The 18,338-nt window shown below is 39.2% G+C and overlaps 1 protein-coding gene across 1 annotated transcript in view; it reads left to right on the top strand.

Moving 5' to 3' along the window:
• pag1 (phosphoprotein membrane anchor with glycosphingolipid microdomains 1) overlaps positions 1-18,338 on the top strand; it is a 42,904-nt gene that overhangs the window by 19,669 nt on the left and 4,897 nt on the right. The window contains exons 2-6 of the mRNA XM_079484742.1: positions 9,992-10,023; positions 11,434-11,649; positions 13,506-13,557; positions 16,057-16,153; positions 16,248-16,786. Of these exons, the coding sequence (XP_079340868.1) occupies positions 11,489-11,649; positions 13,506-13,557; positions 16,057-16,153; positions 16,248-16,786 (849 nt within the window). The 5' untranslated portion in view covers positions 9,992-10,023; positions 11,434-11,488. The remainder of the gene's footprint in view (positions 1-9,991; positions 10,024-11,433; positions 11,650-13,505; positions 13,558-16,056; positions 16,154-16,247; positions 16,787-18,338) is intronic.

Below are 18,338 nucleotides of genomic sequence, written 5' to 3' on the forward strand. Positions count from 1 at the left end.
TAGAAATGTGAACCGTCGATGGTTACGCCAAAGAATACGTCCAACGTTAAGTATTTTATAAATGTAAAGCTCTTGGCCGTCTACATACATAAGACGATATATCAAATGTGCCTAGTGGCTGGAGTTTAATGTCATCATCCCAGTAGATGTCGCGGTCCAACTTCTTATGGTGAGAAACAAAGTTGTTTTTTACGGTCTAGGTTAAAAACGTATTCTCCAACTTGTAATTACTAGTTGGACAGGGACTTGAATGTCTTTTTAAGCTTGCATTTATGGTAACACATCGTAAGCTTCACCAACACTGAAGGCGAGCGAATGCTTTAATTATACATCACATGCCTAATAATTTACATCAGGGATTACTTTTATTTATACAGGGAAATAAAAAGTAAACATGCCTAGAGAACGAGTTGAAAAGAACAACTAATGGTTAATCATTAACATAAGATGAATATTTAAACAAGTACATCATGTTTTGCAAAGTATTATATTCGACAAATGGTCTGTAAAAGCATGGCTGTTGAAATCCCTTCTCCGCATGTTATTTCTGCTTGATAATCGACTGCTTTTAAATCTGCTTGACCACAACAACTGAGCACCTAACAGAGTCAAACTTGTCCGCAGAGTCACTTCACAGCGTGCTAATGGATTCTCCCGCTCAAGCTGAGCTCCGTGGAGCAGGCAGCCGCTTTAATTGGTTCATTTCTATTCTGTTTCCAGACATCTCTGTCGCATCGGCTCAGCGCCGGCAAATTTCTCCGTATTATGTATTCATTCATTCATTTGTTGTCACGAAATACCGCGTTTTAAAAGGGCCGCTTTGACATGCACTGCACGATGAGCTCAACGAGAGGATGAATAACCAATGACTGAAATAATTTTCTTTCTTGAAGGAACATTTCACCCGGTGCCATTCAAACCTATGTGTGTTTTGGTTTATTTATAAAATGCAAAATATTTTTTCCATATAACGTTGGCTCAAAGTGACCATGTCTGTCAGGAAAATCACTACATGCACTATCCCATTTGTTAACCGATTCACTGAAATGAATCAAGTAATATGCACTGCTTTGGTCATTTTTTGGATCCTAATAGAAAGAAGGAGAAAAGAAAGTCTGTCGTAGTTTATTATCTCATGTCATTCAAATCCTGTATATTACTCTTTCTTCTGTGTCCACACAATTGAAGTCAATAGGGGACATTGTTGTTTGGTCACCATTGCTCATCATAATATCATATTTGCAGAGGAAAAATGCATGAGGGTAAAATGATGAGACTGACAACATTTGTTGACTCAAAAGTGCTACAAATACAACACAATGCTAACAGGCCTTGAACACAAATAGATTTCCATCATTGTGACCTTGTCTGTCATTCAAATGAGGTCACAATCCTTCCATATTTTCATCTTTAGGCCGATGAAAAGCATTACTTGATGCATAATGTAGAAGCAGAGAACACGATGACAGAGCCGGACAAAGAGACAGAGACATACAAACAAAAGCAATATGGATTCATAGCATGTAGTGGCTGTGTTGATAAATGATGTTCAGGAAAGGTCATTGTAAACGTCAGCAGAGCTTTGCGCTAACCCCCTTTCTGCACACACACACACACACACACACACACACGCAACAGACACACACTTGTTTGACCAGCACCCCCACCTCCATGTGTACTAAATCAAATAAATCAGGACTCCTCCCCCTAGCACCCTCATCTCAAACCCTGCAAACACGATTTCCTTCACATTTCAAGAAAACCACACAGATGGGTGGAAATCATCAATCCAGTTACTTTAAAAACCTTATTACAAAACATTCGTTTCATTGTGACCCAGGAATGAACCAAAAGAGTGGCATCACTTTAGAGCAGTATATCCCTGTAGGCTAAAGATTTTTGACCAAAACAGTTTTTTAATATGTAAGGCACAGCTGACCGAGAACCCATTATCGTTAAAAAAAACCCTGATCTCTGTTTTTGTGTGGCGATAAAACCGCCTACCTGCACTTAAATATTAAATATTGATTACAGTTCAGATTTTTTTTCATGAAATATTGGTAAATAGTTGATCAATGTGGGTCATTCTCATTTTAAAACTGCGTGCGCCCTCATAATCTATAGTTAAAATCTGAAAATGCACTTCCTTCCTGGAATGACAATCCATCTTAAATGACGTAAATTAGACCGCTTGGGCGGAGCATCCGTTGACACCTCCCCTTCAGCTGTCACTCTTCTGCCAATTCCATTTCAAAATACAACGGCTGTTTTATACATCCAATCAAATCGCAAAGAAAGACGAAAGCCACGGCCACTATTTTTCTCATTCGAAATTCCATTTCACTCTGAAATGCGTCAAAATACAGAAATAAAAACGATGGCAACTTCTGGTTCACAGGGATTTTAAATTCTTCTCAAAGCTGAGCTTTCTGTTTATAACACTGCAACATAAATAAAAGGTTTAAAGTGCATGTTTAATAATATATTTGGGGGATTAGATCCCCCATTTGGATATTACGTTTGGCCACTACTGTGTATATTAGAAATTAGCGGTATTCCTTTGTCATTCTTACACTACTGACATCAAACATATAAGAGGATGTGGTGAATAAGTGCGTATTAAAGAGCTGGGTTTGTTTTTCCAAGATCCAGACAAGTGTACATCCAGCTTTTAATAAATCAATTTGCTTTGCTGTTGCTGGACTGAAAAGCCCTTATGAAGAAACATGATATTCCCATGTCAATTTGTCCACTGCATTAAAGGGATACTTCACACAAAATGAAAAGTATGTCATTATTTACTCACATTTACTTACATTTCTTAGTTCTGATGAACACGGAGAAAGATATTTGGAAGAATGCTTATAACCCGACAGATTTTGCCCCACATTGACTACCATAGTAGGAAAATACAAGGGTAGTCAAAAGTGTCCCCAGATCTGTTCCCAAAATGCTTTCTTTTGTGTTCAACTGAACAAAATAAAGAATAAAGTAATTTTTCCCTACTATGCTCAATGAAAGAATTTTCATTTTTGGGCGAAGTATCGCTTTAAAGCCTCATTGCCTCGCAGTAACCTCGCTGGTGATGGGCGTGGTCATGAGGTTGTGATATGTGTCTAAGGTGATGAGGATGAAATGATGGCTGCTCTGCTTTGTGATTTATCTCTTTTAAGGGAGCAGCAGAGCAGAAACTATCCTCATACTGTTCACTAATCCATTTATCTGCTCTCGCTGGAGCTCCAATGTCAGACACCAAAGTTATCAGCATCTCTGTCATACTAAAATATAAGGTCTCTCGTTGAGAGCCTGTTAATCTAATAAGCAAGCACCATCTCACTAAAACTACTCTGTGTCTCTCTCGCCCTCCTCATCTCAATGCAATTTGAAATCTCTTGGGCTTGCTTTATTAATTTGACACAAAATGTGCATTTGCATTACTCGAGCAGAGCAAAAAATCAATAGTCAAACAACTATAGTGGAAATGGATCAAGAAGAAATACAAATAAAATGTTTAGAGTCGTTTCTAGTTGCGCTATAAGAGTCACAGATGAGACCTTTAAATATCTTCTAGACATAAGCAAAGCTTCCTCTTCATCGATTCTCATTACATTTTTCTCCATCTCATATGAAGAGTTTATTTCCCAAAATGAGATAACTCCTTTAATAAGAATTTACATAAATCATGTATTTTTTTTATTGTGAAATCGCATAAATGTCTCCGTTAGAGAAAAGATCTCAACAGTGTCAAACTGAGGTCTGATTTGCCAAGTCTGCGTTCAACAAGCAATATTGTTGAAGACTTCAATATGAACTCAAACATTTCTCATAAAATTTGACCAAATCCGGAATATTTGACCGTATTTTTTATTATTTTATGTATTTTAAAAGCCCCATTCTCTTCATGCATTTGTTTCTGATTTTATTTCTCCCAAGCAATTTTAGGAGACACCGCTGAGACTAAATTGCTACGTAAATGAAACGTAACTGACTCCATCATCCAATCTCCTGAGCTGTTAATGAGCAATAACATTTTACTCTATTCAAAATAACCTGCAATGTTTCTAAAATATAGCTTTTGTCCCTCCTTCAATACAAGTTTTTTATAACATTATTATGACGACTATATCTTTAAATCTGAGGTCCAAGCTTCACAAAAAGAACGACTGAAGAGTTTGTGTTTTCTCTGCCATATAAAACAAGAGCCTGGAAAAGCCATTTGATGGGGGAATATATTCGGGAAGCATTAGTCTCAGACCCAGGCGAGCAACTGTTGCCTTTGGCAACTCAGACCGAGCAAGCTATGGGTAATTTTTTTGCCAGAGCCACTATGAAGCATCAATCGATCACATGTAAGAGTCTAATCCATCTGAAGCGTATACGTTTACTTTACAGTCAGACAAACTCCGTGTATCTACATTCATGTATCTGTGTCTGTAGAAACTGCAGTGTTTGGCTGACACACAGTATGTCAGAATAGAAAAAAGTGTGGGAAAAGCTTCCATACATCGAAATTTGGCCTGAAGTTACTTTATAGTCGTAGATGAGCACAATGCAAAAATGTCCCTCCCCCGGGATCACAGCGAGGCTGTGATGATTTTGTGGAAAAGCACAGCTGGATGGCTTCCGAAAATGCATCCGGTGATGGATTCTCACGCGAACGCCAGCGGCATCTCCTGAATAAATAATTGCATTTGAGCGGGGGTCAATGCAATAAGGAATGTCTGGATGCTCTGTTATCCTGTGCTTTTAGCTAACAGAAGCTTTGATAATAACTCATCTGCAGCAGAGGAGGGATCTTGCTATAAAAAAAGATCTTAGTTATACTGCAGTATTTTGCAACCCCTTATGGAAAAATGTTGCCTAAAACTATTTCCAGTATGAGTCAGAAAGGGAAACACAGTTTCTATAGGTGAAGACCTGAAGCTTATTAGCTTATGAAAACAGTTCACTGCTTCTTTCTGAGCGACTTGGAGGAGAATGACACATTCAACGTACAGTAATGTATGTTAGCTTCATTTGACAGGAAACGTCTTCTGTTTAAAGCCCAACGAACCAGAAGTCACTGTCAACTTTACCTTAGTTTTGTCACATTAAAGTGAGAGTTCACCCAAAAATAAAGATGTAAAAGTCCTCATATACTCACACTCTTGTCATTTCAAACCCGTATGAGTGTCTTTCTTCTGCAGAACACAAGAGAAGATATTTTGAAGAAAGTTAGTAACTGAACAGCGCCAGCACCCATTCACTTCTATTGTATGGACACAATACCAATGCAAGTCAATGGGTGCCAGTTACCAACTTTCTTCAAAATATCTTCTTTTGTGTTCTGCGGAAGAAAGAAAGTCCTACAAGTTTGAAATGACAAGAATGATGTCAGAAGTTTTCTTTTTGGGCGAACTATCACTTTAATTCATATTAAAGGCAATTGAGAACTAGTTCCCAACACCCAAAACTCTCACAATAGCCAGTCTAACCTTAGAAAGCCTGGACACAACCCAACCCCCTCATCACCAGATGCCAATTCATACTAAGAAAAAAAGACAAGCCTGACCATCATGTGTCTGGCTGCTACATGACCATGTGCCTGGGTGAGAACAGAAGGAAGAAGACAGAGACCGGCCTGTTTTGTCCTGGGCACACGAATAAACCAAATCCTCTGATATTCTCGAGATGAATACACCCCTGAAGATAAGATCACATCATCAGTAAACTAATGAACTGTGTACAGTCTCATTATGAGCAGTCTTGGGGGCAGAAGAAACAGGAAATGATTTCCTTGGGTCAGTGACTGTCATCTGTGCCTCACAGCACACAACTAACCAATCGGCGAGCTCCCGGCCCACCATGAGCCTGAGGGCCCATCCAATTAAAACCGCCACATTTGACTTTTTGTCCCTATGGCAACAGTTTCATCCCATGTGTTAATCATCTGGCGTGGATATTGATCCCCGGTTGGTTTGCATATAAAGGGATCTTGCAGTGGCATACACTACCAGCAGCGGCCATTGAGGCAACCTGTTTGAAGGCCAGATAGTCTTTAACCACAGCATCATATCCTATGGATGATCTCCAAACAAAGATGAGAGGAAATGTCTATTTGCACTGATAGAGTCAAAGTGTCTGTCTGGCTTTGAGGTTCATTAGAAACGGGACACATGTTAAAAAACGGACACGTTCCTCTACAAAAGCCCATGAGTTATAAAACAAGTGTTCCAGTGTGTTGGAGTGTGCATGCAACAGCTGTGCCCCTCTGTACATCCACAGATGGAGTGATTACACTTCAGAGTGACATCCCATTACTGCCCGTCTCCAGAGACACTGTCATTTCCTACCGCACGTAACAATGGCTGTCTTGACCACCGTCACAGTCTGCACATACTGTGTTAACCACACAAGACGATGCAGTGATGCTTACAGTGGTTATCATCTTGGACAGGAAAAAGGCTGTTTTGCCTGGTTAATCCAGTTTTGTTAAAGTGTCTAAACGTTTGGCTGATCAAATCTAGGCCAGAAAAATCTTCCATGATATTATTTCCTGTTTTCATAGCGAAGGTCAAGTCGATCACATTACATTGTGGGAATTGGCAGATTACTTAAACGAACAGTTGACCCAAAAACACAAATTCTGTCATCATTCGCTCACCCTCGAGTTGATCCAAATCGGTATACGTTTCTTTGTACAAGACAGTTCAGTTCTCGGCCACCATTGACTACCATTGTAGGAAAATTACAATGATAGCCAAAAGTGCCCCAGAACCGTTTGCTTCCCGCATTCTTCAAAATATCTTCAACAGAACAAAGAAATTCACGAAAGACATTTTTTTCACAACATTCTAGCACACCAACACATACACAAACTAGTTTCTATGTGATTTTGTAATGAACTGCAGGCACGGAGCTAATGTTTCACTAGAGATCTTGTTTGCTGAAATGCTGTAACAAAGCCGCCTGAATTGCTTCTGTAAAAATGGTGTTTGAAGTACTAATAATAGAACAAACCACATAAGCAGAGCAAGTTATGTCATTTTAAGGAATTTGTGTGTTAAAATATCGGCAGTCTGATCAAAAAAGAAAATCTTCCATCATATTATTTCAGTTTTTATTTTATTTCCGTGTTTTCATAGCGAAGGTCAAGTCGATTACATTTCATTGTGGGAAACGGCAGACGTGGATAAGGAACAGTTCACCCAAAAATACATATTCTGTCATCCTCTACTCGCCTTCGAGTCTGATTCAATTTCTTTGTTCTGATGAACACAGACAAAAGATATTTTGAAGAATGCTTATAACCAAACAGTTCTTAGACACCTTGACTACCATAGTAGGAAAAACGACTTTATCATTTTCTGTTATTCCTTTGAACACAGAAGATATTTTGAAGAATTTAGGAAAGCAAACAGTTCTGGGCCACTTTTGACTACGATTGTAATTGTTCCTACTATGGGAGTCAATGTGGTCCAAGAATGCAAGCATTTTTCCAAATATCGTTCTCTCTGTTCAACCAAACAAAATAAATGTATACAGATATGATAGTTGAGAGTGAGAAGTTTATAACAGAATCATTTTTTTGGGGGTGAACTGTGCCTTTAAGAGTGTGTGCGTGTAATCCCTAAAATTGGGATTTTGTGTGTTCGGCAGATTCTTACAGACCCCTTTCTCTTTCTCCTCGTTCGGTCTCTCTCTCGCCAGTACCCCTTATTCTTGGTCAAATTAAAGGAGTGAAGCATTGGCTCACTTGGCAGTCTGTCCAAATCAGCCAGTGTTAAGATCTCATTTTCTTGCTCGCTCTCTCCCACACACACAAATAGACTCACACTTCAGTCAACAGTGAAGAGAAAGAGGACACTTTGCCAGTTTAGGGAAATCAATTTGGTGGAAAGTGTAAACGGGACGAAAGTAAATAAACAGAAATCAAATTATCCTCCAGCAATGCTGAAGATAACCAACGTTCAGGTGCTTAAAGCTGAATGTGAAGATTAGTGCAGCGAGTTATAACGCTGGAGATTTGGTGAAGCGGGCGCTTTGTTTTAAAATGCTAAGCACATTCAGCAGTGACGGATGAACAGTGACATGTTGCCACAGTTACAGCGAGTGACCCAGATTATTCTTGACCTTTATCTCATAATTCAACACATTTACACATTTACACCTGCACTGAACCACTGAACTATGCTGACAGTGGGCAACAATGTTAATATTCTGAAGAAATCTTTACAATACATGTGTGTGTAACAGCCGATTCACACATACTCCATGTGCAGTGTATTTTTTCACGTGCCCATGTTAACGGATTAGATCATTCACACAGCACACAGGTGCGGTGCGGTCCATCCGTTGCCGATGCGACCCATCAAGTCTACTTTTGCTCTACAACACGGACTGTTTTACAGTGATAGCACACGTATCATGCTCAAAATGAACAGGAATTGACACAGAAATGGTAACGTTTCGATTAATCATATATTGGAAATACCCATTGTTGACTGAATCAAATAGAAGACAGGGACACTAGCGCGATAGAAACGTAGGTGTGGAAGCACAATGGCGCATGACGGATCTGTACTGCATACGTTGTTGCTCTACGCACCGCATACGGAGTATGTGTGAATCGGACAATAGTGTGATTTCTTTTTAATGCTGTGATATTCAATGCCCCCATGTTGTGGAAATAAATGATCTTACAGGTGTGCTGTTACTTAGGAGCCAACAAACTTAGGATCCAAAACTTAGTAGCCAAATTTAGGAATCAAAATAGAAAAAACATAAGCGAACGACCTAAAGTTGCATTTGGGTAATCCGCATTTCAATATACATTCGTTCAACATACAGAAAGCAAACCTCAGGAGTGAGATAAAGTCAACAGCAATGTGAACAACTGAGAAAATGTCAAGACACTAGAACGCTGTGAATAAAAAACGTAGACTTTTCTTAAATACATGTAAAACGTATTGTGTTGTTAAAATAAATATGAACTTGTTTTCTGTGCAGTATTCAAGGTCTAAAAACAACTCCGCATTTGCGGACATATATTATACTTTTAGTCATATTTAATATATTTGTACATACTCAAAAATACCTTCTTTTGTGTTAAACAGAACCAAGAATTGTATACTTAAGTTTATATTTTAAACTTGAGGCTGAGTAAATTATGACAGAATTTTCATTTTTGGTTGAACTGTCCCTTTAAAAGCTGATTCAATGCGATGCAATGCAATATGGGAGAAAAGCACCATAGAAATGCATTTCAATTCAATTAAAAACACGCAGATACAAAAATATTTAGAAACTGGTGTAAATAATGTTAGTAGTTCACAAAATAAAACAAAAGAAATCCTTTTATCTCAACACACACCTATAAATAGTAAATTCAGATTCTGTATATGATGATGGGCTCGCTTGACTGGACCACCTTGCATGTCATCCAAACACGCTTCAGAACACCCTAGCAACCGCATAGCAACGCCCTGGCCTCAAATGATAAAATCCCATTTTTCTTGGTTTCCATCAATCTTTATCTTCATTATAGTTGGAGTCTGACTCTCCATACAGTAGGCTCATTAGACTGAATCATTACACGGAGGATATGCAGTCTGTGGTTGCTATAGTGATTTTTCCATCAGAGTTTGCAAAGATCTAGCTGACAAACACACAACAGATTTGGTAGAAGGGCTGAATGTCACACGCGGGTGCTTACATGCATTACAGCAGATGTCTGACATGCGCTCATGCTGAGAGACTCAAGAGCTCTGCCATGGGGTGAGGAGCCAATGATCCACACTTCATCTGAACCTCAATGCTGACTTTCATGCCGATTGCTCAGTGTTGGAGATGAATTCTATAGGCTACTGTATTATCGTGATCGATCACAAATGCATTTTACTGTATGAGGATACAGTATGTCAAAATGTTCCACAGTGTGTTGTTTAGTAATGTATTGTAGACCTGTCTTCCTGAATCTAACGGCTTGCTCTTTTTCTCTGTTTCCCTGCAGGCAACAACCACCAAGGCCAAACAAGTGTTCAGGTAGGACTTGTTTGTCATTTTTGAATCGGGGAATTGTGCAAGATCTGAACTTTATCACCTTGGTGCTCTTGTTTTTGCGATATTCTTTTTCCAGCGTAGAATGCAATAAGCAAGAAATGAGCGACCTGAATAGTGAAAACAATCTTTACAGTAAGGTTTTATTTGTTAACATGACAAATACCTAAATGCATTAGCTTGCAATGAGAAATATCGTTTTTCATCAAAAATATTGTTCGTCAATGTCAATACAATTATTCTTGTTAGTTCATTGTACATGATGTTTTGATTTAAAAATTGTATTCATTAAATCTCATAGTAACATTAACTAAGATTAATAAATGCTGTAGAAAGATTGTTTATTGTTCGTTCATGTTAGCTAATGCCTTGACTAATGTAAGAAAATTCAACCTCATTGTAAAGTGTTAGCAACAACCTAATATAGGTTGGTTAGACCGAGCCATACTCAGTTTTTTTAGTTCAGGTAGGTTGTTCAAAACAAGTTTTGGGGAGTAAGGACACGGCACCGTAAACATGTCACATTTGCATTGGATCTGAAGTCGCACAGTTGTGTGTTTCATCTAATACAAACCTGCTCTTATTCTCACGGCATGCATTAACCATGCAAATTTACACAGTAGGCTGAACATGTTTGTATTATAAAACAAGGCCGAGGAGAAAATCCATCCGATATAATTTGTACAGAAGAATGGCAGCTTTACCCTTCAGGACTTTGGTTGGCTTTTCGTTCGTTCTTATCTGAAAGATTGAGTGAGGAGGAAAGACTCACCCCATGAGAGGCAGTCGAGCTGTCCATCCTCCTCTCTGTTTTCTTCTGCTCACACAAAAGATCACCCCGGCCTCCGCCGGGATGCCAGATAACTGATTGTTATCAGTCTATTCAACTTGTGGGGTTGGGGCACGGCATCACACAGAATCCTGGACCAGAGCTCTGGCATGGATTTTTGGATCGCTGTCCAAAGAAAAAGTAGCTTACGTGTTTGGGTTGCTATGAGCAAAAGTTTAAGAGCTGTTTTTTCAGGCCGACTTGTCTGGGTGGGTTTTGCAAGAACTGGATTTGTCTGCCCCCTTGTGGCTGGTTTGCAAAACTAAAGTAGACAGACAATTTTACATTAGTGAGAGATGTTTACAAGTTTGTTCCATGATGTAATTTCAGATTGACATTATGTGTCAAGTCGATGTTTAGAGATTAGATTTTAATGCTAACTTTTGCACATTTTACACTGTATTCATTCACAGCCTCTATTAGGAGCTGAATGATGAGGTCGCAGTTTTTCTCTCATTTATTCAACTCATTCTATCAAGTGCAAAGGTCTTTCAGTTCAAAAGCATCAAACTGTTTTTTATTCTCTTCCCCTCCTCCATTTTTTCTGTCAATTTTTTTGTGTCCAGCCTCGGCAGTGAGGTGTGTATGGTCGATGAAGGCCACTCACCATTGTGATGTATAATGGCTCCTGTGCTGAGTGCTGTGTTGGGGTCAGGGGCCATGGGGTCAGAGGTCGCAGTGCTGGCTAAAGGGGAGCTGGCTCTTATAGGAACGCTCATGGGACTCTCTGCTTTCCTGCTGCTCTCTGTTCTGCTGCTGCTGCTGTGTGCGAGCTGCCAGGGGTGAGTTACATAACACGAAAACACTCACATTTCTTCATACTTCCGCTATTTGTATTGTGCAAACATGATTTCTTTATTAAAATTGCATAATGGTGTTCCAAACTAAACAACTAAACAATTTCTTAATAGACGGTTTCATCTGTGTTTGGTTATAATATATATATATATATATATATATACAAAATATAAAAATGTAACTTATATTCATTATTAAATTACATTAAAACTACTCATCAGTTACGGTTTCTTTTCCGAGGTCTACCGGAAGTTAAGTTTGGGACACTTAACGTTTGTTTATGTTGTTGCTGCTAAAACAATCTATATATATGTCTGAACAATGTTCTTTTTATAATAAGCAGGGTGGTTTATACCCGATAGAATGCAATGTCATAATAACATATGATCAGGTCTAGCTAAATCTGTACATGTATAACTCATATTTCCATAAACACATCATACAAGACATCGCAAATGGAAAAGAGATTGAATGGAACTACAAAATTAAGTTAAAATTGTAATATATTTACATTTTATATCATTATATTTAGATAATATGGTTTCATTTTTATATTTAATATTCTTATATATATATATATATATATATATATATATATACAGTGGCCCCCTTCCTGATTTCGTATTTTTTGATCCCCAAGACTTTTGGGGAAAAAGTTCAACTTTTTGGAAGGTGTGTTTTTCCCATTACGTCTGGCGTAAAAGTATCACCGTATTTCAGAGAAAGAACATCATACCAACAGTAAAATATGGTGGTGGTGGTGTGATGGTCCGGGGCTGTTTTGCTGCTTCAGGACCTGGAAGACTTGCTGTGATAAATGGAACCGTAAATTCAGCTGTCTACCAAAAGATCCTGAAGGAGAATGTCCAGCCATCTGTTCGTGACCTCAAGCTGAAGCGAACTGGGGTTCTGCAACAGGACAATGATCCGAAACACACGAGCAAGTCCACCTCTGAATGGCTGAAGAAAAACAAAATGATGACTTTGTAGTTGCCTAGTCAAACTCCTGACCTGAATCCTATTGAGATGCTGTGGCATGACCTTAAAAAGGCGGATCATGCTCGAAAACCCTCCAATGTGGCTGAATCAAAGCAAATCGGCAAAGAAGAGTGGATCAAACTTCCTCCACAGCGCTGTAACAGACTCATTGCAAGTTATGGCAAACACTCGATTGCAGTTGTTGCTGCTAAGGGCGGCCCAACCAGTGTTATTAGGGGGCATACACTTTTTCACACAAGTCCATTTAGTTTTGGATTTTATTTAAAACTGCATGTTGTGTTTACTTGTTATCTTATTTGATCTGAAACATTAAAGTGTGACAAAAGAAATGCGAAATCGGGAAGGGGCCAACACTTTTTCACACCACTGTATATATATTCGTATTATTTAATATATTATTTAATACAGCGTTCAGTTCATCAATATTTCATTTGTAACTCAATGCTCAAAAAAAGATATACTGTTATATCCTCTAAACAAAATAAAAAAAGTTCACTTCAATTGTTAGTTAGTAGTTAAATATTGTTAACTGAACCAGTTGGCACTTCTGTTAATCTGGTAAAATCTTAAAATGATTTCATTGTTGCAGATTATATATCTGTTATATGTAGTTGGCCTGTATATCATATAAATAAAATGTCATGCAAAGTCTCATGTGTATATTTACATACTATACATCAAAACAAACTCAAGATGCTGGGTTCTTCAATGCAAATCCAGCCGAATCCCTTATTCAGATCCATGTTAGTTGCTGTCTAGAACAAGGTTTTAATGTCTTGGTGCTCAATGATTCAACCAAAGCTTCAGATTTAATCAAAATGCCTTCACGTTATATCCACAGGCAGAAAAAAGGAAGCGGGCCCCCAGGAGACCATGAGAACCTGATGAATGGGGTATGTAAGCATGAGCTTCTATAATGCTTTTCATTTCAGGGATTTACCCTTAACCCTACAGAACCTCTTGTTTAACATTTTAAAAAGACCTTTTGAATGACACAAGCCCGAGGATTACGTGAACCGCGTTTGGTGCGTTTTGGCATCAGTGTTTTTGTCAAGGGAATGTGTGACCGCTGTGCTCGGGGGCCTGGTAAAGTCAGGGATAGTGGAAGAGAATGTACGGTTGTTGCGAACCACGAGGTTTGTGGGAGGAAAGCGAGAAGCACGCAGATTATCATTTCTGTCTGGCCGGGGGGGGGCATGAGAAACTTCACACACGAGTCGTCTTGCTCTCTGGATCTAAGTGAAGTGATCATCTGGGGGAAAGAGTTCAAAAGTTCAGTAGATGTTTAGCAGTCAGTGGATAAGTGTGACTTACGAAGGGCATAATTGATTTAAAAATACACAAACAACTGCATACACATGCCCGTAAACAGCTGTGTAGACGGGGCGGATGGGAATGGATTGTGGTTGAATCGCTCATTGTAAATGTCATTATATGGGGGCGGTGACAGTTCATGGCTTGTTGACTGTGAAGGCTTTTGTAAAATATACAATGAATACAATAAAGTGCCAGATATTTAGTTAATTTTGCTCATATTAGATTTTACAATTTTCCCTTTATTCGTTTTAGCTATGCAAGCTAAGTGTGCATGGTGTGCCATATTAACCTTTCACATATTTCTATCTACACTATTAGATATTAACTAGTTAATATTCAAAGATTCTTTAGCGTGCCTTTTCATTTGATTCGGTTTGCTGTACTGTCATTGTTTTGGGTTGCGTTACACTGAATAATATGGCAGTTGTTTTGGATATTAAACGCTAAAAACAGATACAGCATCATGCAACGGCAAACGTTTTCTGTAACGGATACCGTTGGAGGAATAAACAAATCACTTTCGAGCATGATTCATTTAAAACACAAGCCACTGTCCACCATAGTAGTGGAATTCCAGCGAAAAGTCATATATTGGGATCGCACTATAAGTACGGCCTCTTAATATGTTCGCCGACGTGAGGTGACAAGGGTTAAACACGATAGTCAACTGGTCACTTTAAATAAAACAAGAAATACATTCTGACATTACAAGACTGTAGGGTGAAAAGTTGTTAAATGGGACCAACGTGACAACAATAGATATAAATAAATCTGTCAAAGGTGTGATGCAGTGAGAGCTGTTGGCTCACCAGTACCCGGGTTCAGGTCTGACCCGAGTCATGTCCTGATCCCACACCCTCATTCCCCCCGTACACAAAATAAAGGCCAAAAAGACCCTTAAATTGATCATAAATAAACAAATGGACAAGCAGTAAAACCACTTGAATTATTTATGCCCCAATGTAGGCCTATCTGATCCCAGAAAGTGCAGTTCATTCCCTTTGCTAGGCTTGTTGGCACTTACAACGCAAAAATCTGACAATATAATATAATAAATTGGCATTAATAATGATGCACTACTCTGAAAGTCCTGAAAGTGGGGAAATCAATAAAATAACAAACAAAAACAAACATTTTATGGCAAGATCTAGGCCCTTATGCAATAAATTAAGCTATAAATGAGAGACATGGCTATGTACAGCCGGAGAATTTACCATTGATAGATATGTGTTCAATTAAAATGATCATTTCTGTTTCAAGTGACATTTCTACCCAATTCCAAATGAAAGTATTGCTTTTTACATGCATTCGTTTGCAGAAACATGAACCAGGACAAACTTATAAAAAACAAAATGCACTTTTTGAATACCGTAAAGAAAACAAGTTCATAATCATGTGTAAACAACGATGTTTTTCGTATTATTTTTTACATGCATCTTTGCATTCCCTCAGTCTTTCACATTGCCGTTTGTTGGTGATTTTATCTATCATTTCCGCTGGACTAGAATTGCCACAATACACGGAGAAAAGGCAAAACTGTAGCGGTCTCTTAATTTTTTCTGCAGCTATATATTGTCATACAGTATTACATAATGTGGGTGTTAATGATTGCAAAACACCGTCGATTTGATATTATCTCTGTTCACACTTGTGTTGCAAATAAGCATCAATGATCTAAAGCTTCGAAGAACCCTGTAGTTTTGACGGATATCTGGAGTCTAACCTTTGCACAATAATGTTCATCTCGCCGGTGATTGTATTGAAGAAGAATACACTTAAATGGCGCTGTCTGTCACAGACTGACAAGTTAAATGGAGCGTTTGTCTTGCTTTGACAGTCTGAGTGGCTCTCAGCTTTAACCTTCTGTGTCTTAAGGACTTCATCACCCTAGCAACAGGCTAAATCAAAAGACTGCCACTAGGTGGTCCCATAGAGCCACTGTTGCTCTGCTACGGTTTAAAGAGGCAAACAAAGAGCTCGCTCCAATTGTCTTTGTCTGAAAGGTGACTGCGTCACCGAATAACATTAAGACCGCACGTAGTGCGTATATAACATTATAACCCCATTCTCCACAGGTGTCGGAAAAAGAAACTTGCAGCCAGTCGGCACAAAGTCAAGGAATTGATCTGGAGGTCAGCAGCTCCCATAATGGGCCTCTCACAAGTGGTACAGGTAACAGTTATCCAAATATTTCTCATTGAAATCTCATTGTCTTTTCAACCAACTTTGAGAAATATAAACACTGTCCCACATTCTTCGTCCCCAGTACTCACGGACACGATGGACACGAGTCCCCAGCCGTCCGAGGACATGCTGTCCAGCCAATCAGAGATCAGGTCATCCAAGTGCCATCAGGACCGGGAATTACCCAGCATCCCACCCACGGATGCCCTCAAGGCTCCTGTGCTCGACGGTCAAGCTGCTTCAGGGGACGGCACGTACGAAGTGCTGAAAGACGGCGCCTCTCGAGACGTCAGCGTGGAGGACTCTCTGTACGAAACAGTGAAGGAGCTGAAAGACATCGGTCTTCCCAGCGGTACGCTGAGCCCGGAGGAGCCGCCCGCACCTTTAGTCAACGGTCACCCCAGCCCCGCCACACCGGATCGGACCATGCTGCCCAATGGCGTCGAGTACGCCTCTGTGAACCTCAGCAAGAAAAGCCGTTATAGCACTGACATGGAGGCCAGGCGCTCGGCTGCCATCGTGGATCCTGAAGAGCTGGAAGATGAGAAACCACCTCCCATTCCAGATAAAGTTTTGGATGAAAATGACAACCAACAGATTAACAACCTTCCAAATGGACAGGTGGGGAACACCAGATATTTTCAAAAGATGCCTAATTTCAGAGCTGCGAATCTACCAAAGTTGTCCTGACAAAAAACAAACGATAAAATTCGCCATTCGTTACGATCTTATTTGTACATTTTAGTGCGCTTTGCTTTCGCCCAAGGATCGGGGTGGGGTTAGGGGCTTCAGTATTGCTTTTCCTAATAATTGTACGTTTTGTACAATTCACATCGTACGACTGCACCACCTCGTAAAACAGTTAGGAATTCTCATGAGATCAGGTCGGTATTTTCATCTTTTTGTACTTGAGCGAGTCACCTCATCTCATTTTATTCTTGACGAGAGATGCAGCCCATCACACACGTATCGGAGAACATTTCACAAACAGACCAGAGGGACTGCGCTACTGCTGCTCACCAGCGGGAAAACTATAGCAGCGTGTTTAATTACGATCTTTTAAGATGTGATATACGTACGCCTGTAGTATACAAATGAAGTCATCTGTAGAGGAGGGCAAACTGCAGTCCGGCGCCTTCTTTGTTCATCACTCCTTCTTGCAATCTCGCTCTGTCACTTCTCTTTCTCTCTGTGCCTTCACGTTTGCTAGCCTTGTTTTGTTTTTCCCATTTCCTGTTTTTTATTGTCTTTGTCTTTGCCCTCTAGATCAATTATAGCCCTTACACCAAAAATAGTGCCGGACTCAAGACTCAGTGAATGAGTCTCACTTGACCCATATTTCGACTGCCTGAAGAACCGAAAGATGACGTCATTTATCGTATTTCTACCTTATCTGCCCACAAACAGCGCACTGCGTCGTTTACAAGCGATAAAAGTGATATTTAAGGAAAACACATTTTAAAATCCAGACCAATTGAAATGAGCACAACCTGCTACTGATGCAACAGTCAGACTAGGGCTGCACGATAATTCGTATGTTAATCGTGATATTATGCTCCCCATAATTATTATAGATATTCATGTTTTTAAAGCAAGTACAATAAGCACAACTCCTGAAAAGGTCAGAAAATCATCGCTTAAACTGCCAAAAAAACCTCTACATTTCTACTCTGTATTTGTACTATTTTAATGCTTTTTATCAAAAGACAAACATAAAGTCAGACCAATAGTAATGATTTATTAAAAAAACAAGAAATAAAAAACTGAGTAGCAAGGTTTCATTCCGAAGGTCACAAATATGAATGTATTTAGATGATATTGTACACTTTTTTTAATGGCAGCCGATTCAAACATTTTAATTGGCTTAAAAGTATATTAAATATGCCGAAGTGAAGTTAAAAAAAAAAGTTTTAAGATTATTAATCGTGATTAAAAGTTTGACAGAAATAATTCATGATTATCATTTTGCCCTTAATCGTACACCCCTTAATTTAGAAAATCATTCACACAATAGAGATAGACAGCCAAATAAAATGTAGTCGGGTTAGGACTCGTGCGTTGGACGGCAGTGTCCATCAACTGAAGTGCTGTTAGCCCGTTTGATTATAATTGGAGTGATCTATTTTTGCACCCAGCATCTCACGTTGGCATGTGGGATCCAGCATGGCACCAT

The sequence above is a fragment of the Barbatula barbatula genome (assembly GCF_947034865.1).
Source record: "Barbatula barbatula genome assembly, chromosome: 21".
Classification (NCBI taxonomy): domain Eukaryota; kingdom Metazoa; phylum Chordata; class Actinopteri; order Cypriniformes; family Nemacheilidae; genus Barbatula; species Barbatula barbatula.